Source organism: Vanacampus margaritifer, chromosome 12 (assembly GCF_051991255.1).
Source record: "Vanacampus margaritifer isolate UIUO_Vmar chromosome 12, RoL_Vmar_1.0, whole genome shotgun sequence".
Lineage (NCBI taxonomy): Eukaryota > Metazoa > Chordata > Actinopteri > Syngnathiformes > Syngnathidae > Vanacampus > Vanacampus margaritifer.
This window is the reverse complement of record NC_135443.1, coordinates 8475888-8490616: the sequence shown is the minus strand read 5'-3', so window position 1 is coordinate 8490616 and position 14729 is coordinate 8475888. Positions and strand designations below refer to the sequence as shown.

Below are 14729 nucleotides of genomic sequence, written 5' to 3'. Positions count from 1 at the left end.
ATTCAATTAAGTTGGTTCAACAATTCTCTTTTTAGAGTGTAGGAACGGTTATAAACCAGGAATTTATTAAATTTAAGGTAGGCTCTTAATTGGGAATTTAAATTGGGAAAAATGTACTGTATTTTAGCTTAATCCAGACTTGTCATGCAAGTAACAGGACGTCTGCTTAGGATACAAATGCTTGAATATGATACCTTTCTATTTGATGACCCTCAATTCCAAAGTAATGTTTCCAATTAGAAATGTTTCCCAAAATTAAACCCCCACCCACCCCTGAATCCCGGGTCCAAGTCCAAAAAGTAAGCTGCAACTGGAACTTTGTTCTTCAAATGAGCTCTTCCTGCTTGATCAAAGGCCCGTTCAATTTGGGAAAATGTGGCGAGGCTTTCATGTGCAACTTTACAAAGTATTACCTGAATGTACCTTTTTAAGTGTGCGGTACGTACAGTACATCGAAACAAATGTTATCACTTGACACGTCGAATTCAAGGTGACGATTTGATTAAGTCGTCTTATCTCTTTTATCTTTCCCCTTTCCAGTGGCTGCGCGTGTTGCCTGCCAGCAGGCAGAGCTTTCACACGGTTTTTGGAGAGTGTCCTTACTGCAGCAAGGTACGCCCGCACGTCGCCTCGTGACTGACAGCTGCCTTCATAAAGGCCTTTGCTGTATAGTCAAGATATTCAGCATGCTTAATTAGCATAGCTCAGTACAGCACGTGGCCTTCTCTTTTGCTGAAAGGCTATTGGCAGCAGAAAAAGGTGCCGCATTCGTAGTCAAGCTACTCGCTCCATCATCATAAAGGAGTGAGTAAAGTATGTGCCAATGAATGCTGCGTGTTATTGAGTCCCAGTCAAAAATGAACTTATTTGTGTGCATGCCTTCCAGTGTATTTGATAGCTCAGGTAGTCAGAAACCAGAGTGCACTTTATTGCATTGTTGCAAGTATCCTTCATAAAACATTTGACTATTTAATAGCGGAGCTCTCCTTCTATTTCAGCCCATTACTGTGAAAATGGCAACTCACAAGTCCTGAGAAGTGGCTTTGCCTGCCACCTCAACTCAAGCAAACGGACTAAAAGCTAATTAGAGCCAAAGAAAAGAAACAAAGTCACTGTTCATGAAAATTTCTGCATTGGGAGGGGGGAAAAAAAGAGAAAAGTTTTAACGAAAGTAAAGTCCAACAGCCAGGAAAAAGGCGGCGGCCATGAAGACTTGAGCGTAAATCATCTGGGGGGGGGGGGGCAAGCAGCTTGCTCTCCCCTTCCGAATCGCACATCTTCGGGGGTCGAGCGCTGTCGCTCGTAGGTGGCAAACATCCCATTTCGCCCGACTTCCTCATTCACACTGATGCCTTTGAGGTCATCTGTATTTCTGGATCCTCTTGTGAAATGTACTCTCTGTTAAAGAGGTCAATTTGCTCTGTTGGAAGTTCCTTTCACTCAAATAAAGAGAAAAGACTGTTTTCCCAGTTCAATACTTGTTTTTTTTTTATTTTTTCAGAAGAAATTCTTGCGAGCAAACGGGCTAACATGTACAGAGGGTCTCATTCTCACACCTTTTTAGGCCGACCTCTTTTTCCTTTTGGGGGACCTCTTATGTAGCGTGGATCAATGGGTTGGCTTTTGGCCTCCTCTTCATGCTCCTCCTCCACCTCATCTTCATCGTCATCATCTGAGCTGTCATCTTCCTTGTAAGTCTTGACAGCTGTAGTCCTCTTCCTAAGTGATCTTTGGACCCTCTCGCTCTTCTACAGATAGGGGGAGAAAAGCAAACTATTGCAGTTTCTCATGACTGACAACATATGCAAATCCATCTCAGGCTAGTCAGAGCCTGATTAAAACAAAAAAAAAAAAGCATTAAAAGAATTGTTAGGAAATACATACTTAGAAATATGAATGACCCTCCCGCAATAGTTGAACATTTGCAATAAACCATTCAAAAAAATCTTTCAACACACTTAAAACACTTTTTCAAATCAGTAATGTAATCACAAGCATTAAATGTTCCCTATTTTTCGGACTAGAAGTTGCTCGGGAGTACAGTACAAGTTGCACCAGTCAAAAATGCATCACGAAGAAGGAAATGCGAGTCGCACTAGACTTGAATTCGCTGCACTTTAGGCCAGAGGGGGCAGTCATGAGTAAAAAAAAAAAAAAGACAAACTCCGCAATGCACGAGCCAAAGTATTTATTAGTTTACACCTGTAGTAGATAAACTGTTCATTTGCCTCATCTTAGTATAATAACGTATAATACATTTTTGTATTGCTTATTGTAATGAAGATCAATTAATTAATTGCCTGTTAGTTAAAATATACACTAGAAAAGGACCTTGAAGAAAATTCCATATCAAATGGCAATCGCAAAAGGAAAAAAAATAAATCATAATTTTCCAAAATTATTCAGCCCTTATATCTGGCTCTGTAGCATAAGTATGTTGAGGACCCTCCAAAACGCGAGTGTATAATAGTAAACATTTGCCGTTTGAAAGTGCGTCCACTCAGACTGCTGCTCGGATTGACCTCGTCTTTCAAGAGACCCGAGGACGCATTATGAGGTGTGAAGTAAAACGCTTTCCTGTCTAAGATCTTTTCCTGCTCTACCCATGAATGCATTTTTCCAGAGCATACCTGTGGAAGGGGCGGCCCTCGTCTGTAGATTCTTGGCACTTGTTTGGGCTTCTTCTCCTCATGGTCCTCTTCCTCCTCCTCTTCCTCCTCTTCATCATCGTCGTCGTCCACAACCACTTGCATGGGTGCAGATTTTGCTTTGGGGAAACCTCGGGCTTTTGCTGTTCTCTGTGACGATAAAATATTACAGAAATCTCAATCTAAAACAAAAACATTTATTTTTTTTCCCCCTATTATTAACACATGCTGGCTTTTCACAATAGAGCTGGAACGGTGTGAGAAATTCTAATTGACCAGGCGACACCGGTGGCTAATGAATGTGAAAATGGCCTTTGTCTCTGCTGACATTTCCTCTCTTCACTAAACCGCCCCGTAAATGGCCACTTCTGTTTAACTAGGGATCAAACTGGCCAACACTTTCACATGGAAATGAAATGACACGGTGAAGAGGGGTGGCCTAATTGCAGATATAAAGTATGTGTCATCAACTTCTTCAAACGGTGGCCTGAGGGGGTCGGGAAGTGATTGCGGTGAATTGAGAGGAGAATCCTCCAGTGTTGGAGCCGCTCACCCCTGCTAGACACGCTCCTCCTCTCGCCGCTGTCACATCTCGCACGAGGTTAAGAGACTCAGAGGTGCAAATTGGGATACTTGTGACCAGCAGCCAAACTGCTGAATGCGCTGTAAATCTGATTTATATTACTTTACATAGGATTAAAGAATACATTTGTGAGCCCCCGGGAGTTTTGTGACATCTGAAAGCAATGTAGCTGGCAGAAAAAGGCCTCACATTAGTAGTTTTTTTTTTTTCAATATTCCGCACTGAAATGAATAAAATATGTCAAATCCATTCCACACCAGAGTTAGAAAATCAGCCCTTCATTTGTATAAAACGAAGAAAAAAAATTAACTGGTTTCATACATAAAGTGTTTAAAGTTTTTTAAGTATTACTGTAAATAGGGACGAGCTGGGTTCAAAACAACAATTCTAAGTGTTGAGTGTGGCCAAGTGGCACGCACGCATGTACACTAAGAAAAAGAAAAAAACGACCAAGCAACAGCGCGTAACTCAAAAATCGTGAAAATAGGTTCTACTTGTAAATGACTGCAATGTTCTCACCTTGCCCCTGGTGGGAGGATCGAGCACCTTAGACCTCTCCCCGACTACACGGGGTACAGAGAAATCCAGTTTTTCCTTTGCTCCAGTAGACAACATTTGCCTCAGGCGCTGGTAGTCTGGCTTGTCTTGGAAGCCCAGAGATTTCGCATACATGAGCAGGGACGCCACCTCAGCTGAAGACGGGAGGAACGTGTCACAAAGATACGCTAGTCCAAGAGGAATTGTTTTACATGTTTGTGCACGCCATAGTACATCCACGGTAGCAGACTACGGTAGTGTTGTTAAAGACACCAACATTTGGACTGCAATACTATACCGGCATAAAATACTGGCACTGAAACTGTACTAAACTTCAGTAAAAAAACAAAAACAAAAAAAACACGGAAATAACTGACAGCTCATTTGTTTTATTTGTATGAATTCAAAAAAATACTATAAGGATACAAATTAGAATACATTTGATAAAAAAATATATACATGTTTTGTAAAACATTTAACTTTTTTTTTCTTCTTTTTTTTTCTAAACACACGACGGATATTTATATCCAGCACCATACAAAAATATTAGGGTACCAAAAGATTTCTTATTCAATGTTTAAGGCTTTGAGCAGTAAAGGAAAAAAAAAAAAAAAAAACTTTCATTGACATCCTAATTTGATTATTTCTTATCAAGAAAATGAATCTCAACAAATCACTCAAATGCGAAGGTCCGCTGTTTTACAACTTCTTTATCAAAGCAAATGATCCTAGACTAGAGAAATGCCTATTTTGTAAAAGTCTTCCTCCTACAGTGGGAGCACTTGTATGTCTGGTAAACACTTGATAGACCAATATTTGATTAAATGTAATTACTTTGCTACATTTAAAAAAAACATTGCCGATTCAGAAGACCTTACTTTACATGTAATTTCCTTCCTTGACCCTTTAACCAGTGATGGGAGCTTGAGACGTGAGTGACGGGTGAATTCAGCTCACAAGGGGGCTCTTGTGCCTTCTTCTCAAGGAATTAAGCAAGCATAGTACGCATGTGGCATGACTGTCAACCAGCCTCAGGCCAGATGTTGTGCATTGCACATACTGCATTTGAACTTGTATCACTGACTTGCACACTCAATTTGATACAGAACCTGTGTCTTATCTGTGGCAGGCAGCTGGGCTTTGTCAGCAGAGGACTATTCGGTCCTTACCCGTACACACGCGCAACTTCTCCTTGGAAGAAATAATCAAACAAGCCCAATTTTGATATGACGTTGTCAGTGGAACAAGTTTTCATTGTACAATTACTCGAAAGTACCTTGGACCTCAAGGAGAGATTATTCAAAATGGAATTTAAATCATTGCATATCATGGATTGTTATTTTTACTGCTAAAGCGACCTTGGTAAGGCAAAGAAGCCCCCTTAGATTCAGATGAATACTGGATTATGCCTTTTGGATTTATTAATCTCTTTTCCAGGATTCCTGCATGTGTGTGGTCGGCTAGTGAAAAGGTGGAACCTCAATTCAACAGACCTGGGATCAACGGACTCCGGATTTAACAAACAGTGAGTAATGTTCAGTCCACTCAAAATACCCCATTGTACAATAGCTGTCAATCTGTTAGTCCCAGAATTGGCCATGGATTAATATTTATTGGCGCAAAAGAAGCTGTTTCATGTATTTCTGGGTTGTGCCGCTCTCGTCACAGTTCTATAGTACAGACTAGATTCAGCTAACAAACGTGCAGGAGTGACGTTCCCATCAAAAGCAATGTATGGACATCTGTGGCGGCCATTTTGGCAGGGCCAGCATTCCCTTCAAAGCCGTTTGCTCAAACAATGGTTAGAGCCCAAATTTATTTATTTATTTTCCTAGTTAAAATGTTCAAACAAAAAAAAGGGTATATATATATATATATATATATATATATATATATATATATATATATGTGTGTATATGTGTATATATATATGTATATATATTTAAAAAAAAAAAACATTTATTAAATTTTTTTTAATTGATTTGTTGGATTTTTAAAAAAAAAACAAAAAAAACAGGAGAGCAATGATGATGTCAAATCGAATGAACAATACTGAGCTCTCCTGTAAAAAAAAAAAAAAAAAAAAAAAAGTTCAATATGAAAGATTGCAAAACCTCATCTGTGGTTAACTCTGCTGATGACCGATCCACGCACTCTGTGATTTTGATGTGGCTTCCTGAAAGTTCCATTCAATGTTTTCAAGTAACGTGATATGAACTTAAACGAGGCATCTACAACGGAGGAATGCTTCACCGCAAAGATCATTGTGCTTCAAAATGTCATGTTCAACTTAAAAGGTGTCAGTGAAGTCCTGGAACTTCAGATTGTTGAAAATTACCTGTGCTGGCTCCACCCCCTGACAGCTGCTGGACAGACTCTGGCAGCTTATCCATCAGTCTGAGCACCAAGCAAGACAGATAAAACAGTGAGGGAATGAGCAGTAGAAACATTATGAGAGGGGAACATTATTTAGAAGGAGATAGTGGGGTTGGCGAAAGGACACAGCGGCAATGAGCTAAAATTGAAGCAAATTATTCAACCAATTCTTATTACAAAATATAGAACAGTTCTAATTGGATTAGAGACTATTCTAACTTGTAGAAGTGGGACAAGTGCTATGCTATGCTATCTGATGGTTCAACTAAAATAGCAAATTATAAACTTAAATCCAATTTGTTCTGATCAGATACTAACCAGGAGCAATAACTACTACATAAGCAGCATTTGATGTGATGGTTGTACTGTATGTAGCTCAACTTCCACTTGCTGAGACAAACTAGTCTAGAGACTAAGGCCCAATCCCAATACCCCCCGTTACCCCTAATTATGAATGCGCTTTCACGCGGACAAAGGAGTTTCCCAATTCTCCGTAAAATGTAGGGGCAGGGTTAGAGACGAGGGCTGCAGGTGCCTTTTCACGAAGATAGAGCTCGACCTCCTTACAAAATGCACAGCCCCCCCCCCCACACATATTTTTCTTTACAAAAAAGGTATTTATTATTAGTGTTAATTTTCACAAACTAATAAGTGTAGCCTTACAAGCCTTATTCAATACTACTCAAATTTAATATCTATGTCATATTGATTAAAATAAATCGTGATAAAATTTTTTTTAAAAAAAATTAAATTTTATAATTAAAAAATTGTGGTATTAAATTTTTGCAAGATCGCCCACCCTTAGTGCAGGGTGAAGAGGAAGTAATGGGATTGGACCTAAATCCACAGCAGCAGTGCTGGGCTTTGTAGAGCAATATATTTTCCTCAATTATTTCAAGACACTATTAATTCAGCAATCACTGATTTAAAGATAAGATTCACCAGTTAGACAAATTGCAAATAAACGTCAGGCCAAAGTTTGGCGGGACGTACCTGGCCTTCGCTTCCATGACCTTGACTGCGTTCTTGAGGTCATTGTCCCAGGGAAGAGACCCACATAACCAGTGAAGAAGACAAAATCCAAGAATCTGAATGTCTCCACGTCTTGATGGAGCTTAGGCAAAAAAGAAACAGATGCAACGTAAGTAATGTATTTTATTATTCAATTTCCATCCTATTTGTCTGTTTTTAATTCATATGTACTTTTATTTAAGATCACCACTAAAATGAAATGCATACTGTATTGTAAGCCACATAACACGCCACAGTGCAATATGGACATAACATGGAGATATTGTAAGTGTCACTGACAAGCATGCAAGCTAAAGCTGCTACGATGCTATTGTTTGGAAACAAAAATAGTTATTATGAAACAGTTATTGCACAGAAAGAAAGAAACTATTTTTGGGATGCTGAATGTTGTGAAAATATTGTGTGTAAATAATGTCCAAAGCAATGTTGGAATGTTGAGTAAAACATACAGTAGTATTTCAAGGGAATAACCCGTAAATGACATGTTAGGTTTCATTCAATGTAATAAACTTAAGAGTGCTTGCATATTACTGTGTGTGAAAGAGACTGGATCTACATTAATTTGTGAAGTGCATCAATACTCGAAAACCAAGTCCATCCAGAAGGGTCGAGCCCGGGGAGTTTTAGCAACTCAATACAGTAATGGCCGTCACACGTCTTTGGAGAAATTACGTATCGACTGGTTTCATTTGAGGGGAGAAATCTTCTCCTTGAGCCATGACTGGCATTGATTCTCCCCAGCCAACAGGGAGGTCTGATGGGGAAGCATGGTCCTGGCCACCCAGGACAAGATAATCAACGAGATGCTGGTAATCCGACAGCACAATAACAGGTGCGTAGCTGTGAATGTGCCGGCATTTATTAATCTTGACTTAATCATCTTTGAACCAGTCCGTCTTCAGTGTGTGCACGGAATGTCAGGATGTAGGCATGTGTTGTGAAGGAAAGTGTGAAGTAAAGGAAATTGCTACAATGAATAAAACACTCGTTGGCCTTCACTGGAGTCATTAAATTGTCCGGACCTGGCAGGGAAGCTAAATGATCAATGAGGATCAGGAGGCAACGAGAAGTGTTCTAAGGCTGTCTGCTTGTAGCCCAAAATGCTTGGAATAACAACATGATAAACTCATCTTGAGGATGAATGATCATGTGAGAAACTAAAACGTATCCAATGGGTTCAAATGTACTAAAATTCCAATGATTAATTGTGTCGTTTTTAATGGAGTCTCCAAAAAATACACTTATGTCCATAAATATTAAAACATCCAGTGTGAGAGTCCTGATCTAATATTGATATTGGTCCGATATCAGCCACAAAATGGATTATGTCGGTCTCCATCCAAAAGCTCTGATATGAGCACTCATATACAAGCGGTCCATTCCAGACTCCGCTGCTGCTCTTCTATCTAGCAGCGTCTGCACTTTGCAAAGACTTGTTTTAATTGACTTTTTTACGGTTATTTCTCAGGGTCTTTTAATTTATGTTGTTTTTATTTTTATCATTATATCACTTGATAAATTCCCTTCTAACATTCCATACAAAAAAACTGAAGTATGTATCCGATATCATATTGGCTCAACATCGGTATCGGACAGTACTTTAGGCTGCAATAATGGTATTAACTTGGAAGTGGAAAAAATGTATGGGGATTGGGGACACCCCAATCATCAAGAAAATCCTCATGTTTTCGGTTCTAGACACCACCCATTAAGTCTCAACTCGAGTGCTTTAAAAACAACAATAAAAACAAAGTGCTGTACATAAAGTAAAAATCAGACATAAAAACAAAAACAGTTCCAACTAATTCATAACATAAAAACAGTTAACACCATAAAACTAAAACTAAACAACAAACTAAAACAATGCTGAGTGGTAATGTGGGGCCAGACTAAGTCTGGGTGCTAAATCAATATCAAAATGCATCCCGATAAACCAGTGATCATATATAGAAAATATGTTAAAATATTCATACAAAATCTCAATAAAAGACCCTGATTACGACCTGCAAGGCATTCTGCAGGATGTAGACAGAGGCTCCAGAATAGTATTACATTTAGGCCACAATTATATGCATGTAGGGCAAATTTTTTGCACAAAATGGTCTCCATTTTGACCACACAAGAAGCGTTTTTGTGAGCACTGTAGGCCCAGTACTCATCTGCCGACCCAAAGAAGAAGCCGCCAAACACACTTTGTGCATGTGCTGTGGCTTACGCACGCAATTGAAAATGAGGCTTAACTTCATTAAATAACAAAAATAAATCAATAAAATGCAAATAAATGACCAGCCTCAGTGCAATAAGATTACATTGTGCAAACTAACATGATTAAACACCTCCGAATGGATCCCGGGGACGTCACAACAAATAATAAAGAATCTCTGTGGCAAAATTATTCACAATTTTTTCCAGGTCTGTTTTATTACCGATAGTTTGTTTTTAAAAACAATTCGGTTGGACCACTATTTAAAAGCAATGTCTGATTTTTATTGATTCATCTTTACTTTTTGTTAGGGGTGCGGGGTTCAATTAATAGAATGATACCAAAAATGTTTTGTTACACGTGCATGGGAAAAAGGTTACACTGTTATATATAAATATTCGGATAATAGATGGTTGGATGGATCATTGTCAGGCTTCTAAGATCCAGCAGAAGAACAAAAAAATCTCTATGAAAATAAGTTAAAAGCTGTTGTGATTCCATCCACTATCTGAACCACTTATCATCATTCCATTCATATTTCATGTTCCAATTAAATTGCTGATTTGGAATTCGATAGATCTTGCAGACAGGTCAGTAGTATTTTATGCATACACCACGACGCTGATAGTGAACCAAGCATACAGTATTGACCTGCTTGGTGATGGAGCTAGCCAGCGTGATGATCATGCGTGGCTCGTGCATTCTGCTAACCAAACATCAAAGTCACCAATTAATGGGGGAAGAATACATGTTGCAGGTTATGACTTCAGCTAATTAGTAGGTTGTTAAACCGAGACGTGTCTGGGAATTCTGCAGGGGCGGTGGACGGACAATCGATGGTCAATGAGAAGAGAAGGATGCAAGCAGGCAATTTGCCAGTTAATGTTTTCCCGATATCAGTAGAGGGAGGTGGCGACTGACAGGCGGACAACGTGTTTTACATGCACTGACTAACAGGGTTCAAATACTGTAAATGATATAATAAGCCTCACTGTGCTCTTAACATTTGTGTGGTACATTATTGCCAACTACTACAAAAATTGTCACGTTTGCTGAAGGTGATTATGTGCGTTTTAGAAAAAATCCTAAATGAACATACAGTATTTACAATTAGAACAAATCCCCTCATGTACAAATCACAAAGTGACACTCACAAGGACACCATTAGTCACCATCAACCGAACAATATCAAAAGATAAAATAAAGTTTAAAAATTTCACTTTGAATTGATCAATCTTGAATATAGTACCTGAAAATACCTTAACAGAAAATATCTTTGGTAGAAGTCCTGTAGATTATTACTTAAGCAACAATCTTATAGTATCAAATGTACGTACTGTTAAGTAATCAAGCTAATGTACTCACATTAAAATATATATGAAGTATTATTGGTAGGTCAAAGCATATTCTATGTATTTATTTATTTAAACAACCTGTAATGGTCATGAAAACCTTAACCTACCAACACCTTTGTGAGCGTCAAGACTGGTGTACTCAATGGTTCCATTGTGGCCTTTCCTGGGATTTTCTTTATACTCTTTTTGGACTCCATCAACACAGTACCTGCGGGCCATCCCATAGTCGACTAAATAGAGCTAATGCAGGGAAAAGAAGAAGAAAAAAAAGAGACATGTACATAAATTATTTGTTGCAAAGACGCCAAAACTGCCACGTTTTTTATTTGTTTTTTTTTTTTTATAAATACATGCGATGACAGATTGTGCAACATTTGATTATTAATTGAAAAAAAGTCACTATGACTTCTGGCGTGTCAACGTCAGGTCTTACCAAAGCGAGCCACTCACATGATTTTTCTTCTCCCACCAAATGCAGTATTACCACATATATTTGCAACTAATAACTGTCTGAGAGTGAAAGTTTCAAACTAACCTCTTGAGGGTTTCTCTGACCCAACATAAGGTTGGAGGCTTTGATGTCTGCATGAACAAATTCATTCTCGTGCACATACTCCAGTATATCCACCTACAAGACAACAGAATGTCATTGGTTAAGATGCAATTTAAAAAAAATCTATGGGGTAGGTCTATTCATTTCATGTGGGGATGGTCTCGCCACTCACCAATACTTGACCAACTCGGAGCACAGTAGCCTTCTTAAAGCGACCTCCGTTACGCTCGCTAATTTTCTGAAGATCAGTGCCCAGTCGCTCCATAACCATAAAACGATACCTAAACAACAGAATTGAGAATGAGAATGCCTTTCATTTGGTAAAGAAGGAACTAACTGTTTTCTTTCTAGAAAAATTGGAAGATTGATATTTCAAAAAGCTATTGAACACCACTCAAAACCAGCCACATATAACATCATCGAGAGTCCAGACCAAGACAAATTAATACCTGAGGCCATTATACTCAGTTTGCCCTGATCCCCAGTATTTTGGGACGCCAAGGTGGTCAAGTCTTCTACTTCTCATCCATTGTTGCACTAAAACAAAGTGAGAGAAGTGTATGAGGATTTTCTGTTGCACAAGCTAGATAAAATCAGAACATTCAGATATCAGAAATCAGAAATCCCTGGTGGCTCCACTCACTTGCTGATATTGAGTGATGAATATTATTATTATTATTATTATTATTATTAAGAAGAAGAAGAAAAGGAAGAAAAACAAAAATTAAAAAAATGTAAAAGGGGAATTGATGTTGTATTATGTTACCAGTTTGGTCATTGTTTTCCAAAGTAAAAACAGAGGTTTGCAAATGTCTTATTTTGAATAAACACAGATGACAGTCAGTCTTCTTTGCCATTCTGAATTTGAGGTGGTACTCACCACTCTCTGGTTTTGCTGCCCTTATGTAGAAGCCAAGCTCGGAGAACAGGGGGCCATTCTCAAGGTACTCCTGCACAATTAATTCATCAATTCAAAATTAATTCATTAAATGCTAATTCCATGTCATAAAAAAAACAAGTAAACTATGCATGTCCATATTCACAAACTGTAAATAAATATACTCACCACTTTTACCACAAAATCGGTATCCGTTGAGACGGGGCTGCCAATGTCTTGGGATGCTTTAAGATGTTATGAGACAGACAGGGAAGAGGATTTTGCACACAGTCCAGGTATAAGTCATATATGATATTGAAAAGCAAGCACAAATCAAGGCATGTACCGTTAGACCTCTGGGGGGAAAAACTAAACAAATCAAAGCAAATCTTTTTGAGGAAGGATTCTTGAATATGCCAATTTGTAACCCACCCGGGCCTAGATATAGAGTACTGATACGGAACTTACGAGCTTATAGCTATTACTGTCTCTGTGGTTGTTGTTGCTATACAGATGTAATAAAAAAAAAAAAAAAAACGTATTTAACAATTCATTTTAAAGGCAAAAATGGTGCTGCTAACATGCCATTTTTATAAAATGGCATATTATAGGACCCTGTAAAGTAGAGGACCCTAGTGATTATCTATCCCTTGTGGGCCACCACAGAGGCATGCATACAAACTGCTGTAATTCCTCTACCATTTACCTGATTTTAATACCTTACAATTATAGATGATCCAATATTTATGGATCGGACCGTGTGTGTTAGTGCGTAGTCATCAGATTGTGTTCTGATTACCGTGGTAGATCAGTCCAAAGCCACCTTGACCTAAGATTTTCCCCAGCCTCCATTTCTTCTTCCCCTGGTCAGTCAGTATGAAGCCATCCGGGAGCGGTTTGGGTAGCGCCCTCTTTTTAGGAGCTGTCATTGAAACTAAACATATTATAAAAACAATGTGTCATATTCATACCAATACTCTGTTTTACAGAAAACAAAGTAAATCATAATACCCTAGTGAGTATTTGTTTTAATTAATTTGCAATGTATAGACGGATCTAAACCATGCGTGTGAAGAAAACAGATAGTTGATTATTATTCAATTATTTGTGAGAATTCTCATGACATTGAATCCTTTGCAACTGGATTGCTCTGTTTTAGAAGACGTTCCGCCTCTCATCCAAGTATTTGTGAGAAGAAGTACATTTTCAAAAGATGAATAGAAAAAAAAAACAACTGCAAGCAGCTTGACTATCTGAAAATTATGCTTATTGTTTCTATAAGATTGTCAGTGACACAGTGAGATCATTTGTTTGAATTACAAGGCTTCTTATGCCTCTTTCAAGTGATTATTGTAAAGTTGTAGCATGTGGAGCAAGCCTTTAACTTGAAACCAATAAATTCTTCTTCGTTTTTAAATCACGTTAATACTGTGTTGGGACATGTCCCAAAATACAAAGCAGATAGAGTACGACATCAGAGCATATGTAATCTTCTAGCATCAGTTAGTGTGAAATATTTCGCCCGTGTTTGGACTGCAAAAAAATAATGGAATCAGTTCCAAATCATTAAGCTATGCCAATGCTATATCACGCGTCACAAAACGTTCGCCTTTAGTTTTTTTTTTTTTTTTTTTTTTTTTTTTACTGTTGTTACCGAGTAGCATTACCGTGGACTCGCAGCATCGCCACCACACTAAATTGTCCATAAAGGTAAGCTCAACAATCCTTATTCCATTGACAAATACAGTCGATACAACTAAGTACCGATGCAGTAGGGGCAGCTAAAGTAGCAGCTAACTTAGAGCTAACTTAGCCATGTGGGTAACATTCTAGTCAAGTCACCGAGCAATACGTACCAAACTGCAGAGGGAGTTACCAGCGTGTCACGTTTGTTCCTGTGCAATAATGTAACAATGTGCAGTCGTCGGTAAATTTTCAATGCGAATTTTTGTCAAAACTCTTGTAGACAAACACATCAAAGACAGGTTAAAAACGGAACCCCATCACTTCCTGAAACTTTTCCCTCTCGCTACTGTAGCGTCCAATCACAAGACGGCAAAAACAAAAAACGTCTTGTAATGACGCAGAGCCAATAGAAAAGCTGCTTGGGCAGACATGACACAGACATTGGCAGAGTTGAACAAGCCCCAACCCACACACGCATTGCTGAGTGAGTGCTCCGAGAGCAGTGTTTTCTACACTTTATCGACGCAAAGCCCACATTTTACATTATTGCACAAAAAAAACATGGCAAAATGCATCATATGTAGGTAAGTGTTTTTGCAGAGATGCTGTTATGTTCTTGAGTCCTGACTACTGTCAAGGTTCCCGTGAGCAAGGCACTGACAGTCAAGGTCTTGGTATAGGATTAAAAATCATGACCTGAACTGGTTTTTATTTTATTTTGGATCAAAGAGAACGAAATTAACTAAATAAAGAGTGCTTAAAGGGGAAATCAAACATTTTCTTTACAATTATCATCGATGGTCGCTCAACCAATTAATATTGATTGCGCAAGCATCCAACAAATACACTATATATACTACAGGAAAAAATAATATCAAC

The 14729-nt window shown here is 38.4% G+C and overlaps 2 protein-coding genes across 8 annotated transcripts in view; one reads left to right on the top strand and one right to left on the bottom strand.

The window, feature by feature from the left end:
- Window positions 1-14729, top strand: part of fancl (FA complementation group L) — a 113921-nt gene that overhangs the window by 21905 nt on the left and 77287 nt on the right. For 5 of the 7 annotated variants that reach the window (XR_013296091.1, XR_013296092.1, XR_013296094.1 and 2 more), the window contains exons 13-15: window positions 541-612; window positions 5206-5293; window positions 7918-8008. Coding sequence is in view for 2 of the 7 variants with exons in the window: in XM_077581317.1 (XP_077437443.1) it covers window positions 541-612; window positions 999-1034 (108 nt within the window). In the remaining 5 variants the exon portion in view is untranslated. Of the gene's footprint in view, window positions 1-540; window positions 613-998; window positions 1476-5205; window positions 5569-7917; window positions 8009-14729 lie in introns of those variants that run through there. The other 2 variants (XM_077581318.1, XM_077581317.1) reach the window with 2 other exon arrangements.
- vrk2 (VRK serine/threonine kinase 2) lies at window positions 1462-14218 on the bottom strand. The gene is made up of 13 exons (XM_077581311.1): window positions 14021-14218; window positions 12964-13098; window positions 12354-12409; window positions 12168-12237; window positions 11737-11824; window positions 11460-11568; window positions 11270-11362; window positions 10842-10974; window positions 7138-7258; window positions 6107-6165; window positions 3751-3923; window positions 2631-2798; window positions 1462-1748 (listed from the first exon to the last, which is right to left on the bottom strand). Exons 2-13 carry the CDS (start codon window positions 13091-13093, stop codon window positions 1551-1553), a joined length of 1398 nt encoding a protein of 465 aa, XP_077437437.1. The 5' UTR covers window positions 13094-13098; window positions 14021-14218; the 3' UTR covers window positions 1462-1550.

Bases quoted from the DNA above. Each gene is read 5' to 3' on its own strand.
- vrk2 (XM_077581311.1), bottom strand. From the start codon at position 13,093: ATGACAGCTCCTAAAAAGAGGGCGCTACCCAAACCGCTCCCGGATGGC. The intron at 6,166-7,137 runs GTACGTCCCGCC...CTTGGTGCTCAG, and splicing joins GTCATGGAAGCGAAGGCCAG to ACTGATGGATAAGCTGCCAG. The intron at 1,749-2,630 runs GTATGCTCTGGA...CCCTATCTGTAG, and splicing joins GAGGGCCGCCCCTTCCACAG to AAGAGCGAGAGGGTCCAAAG.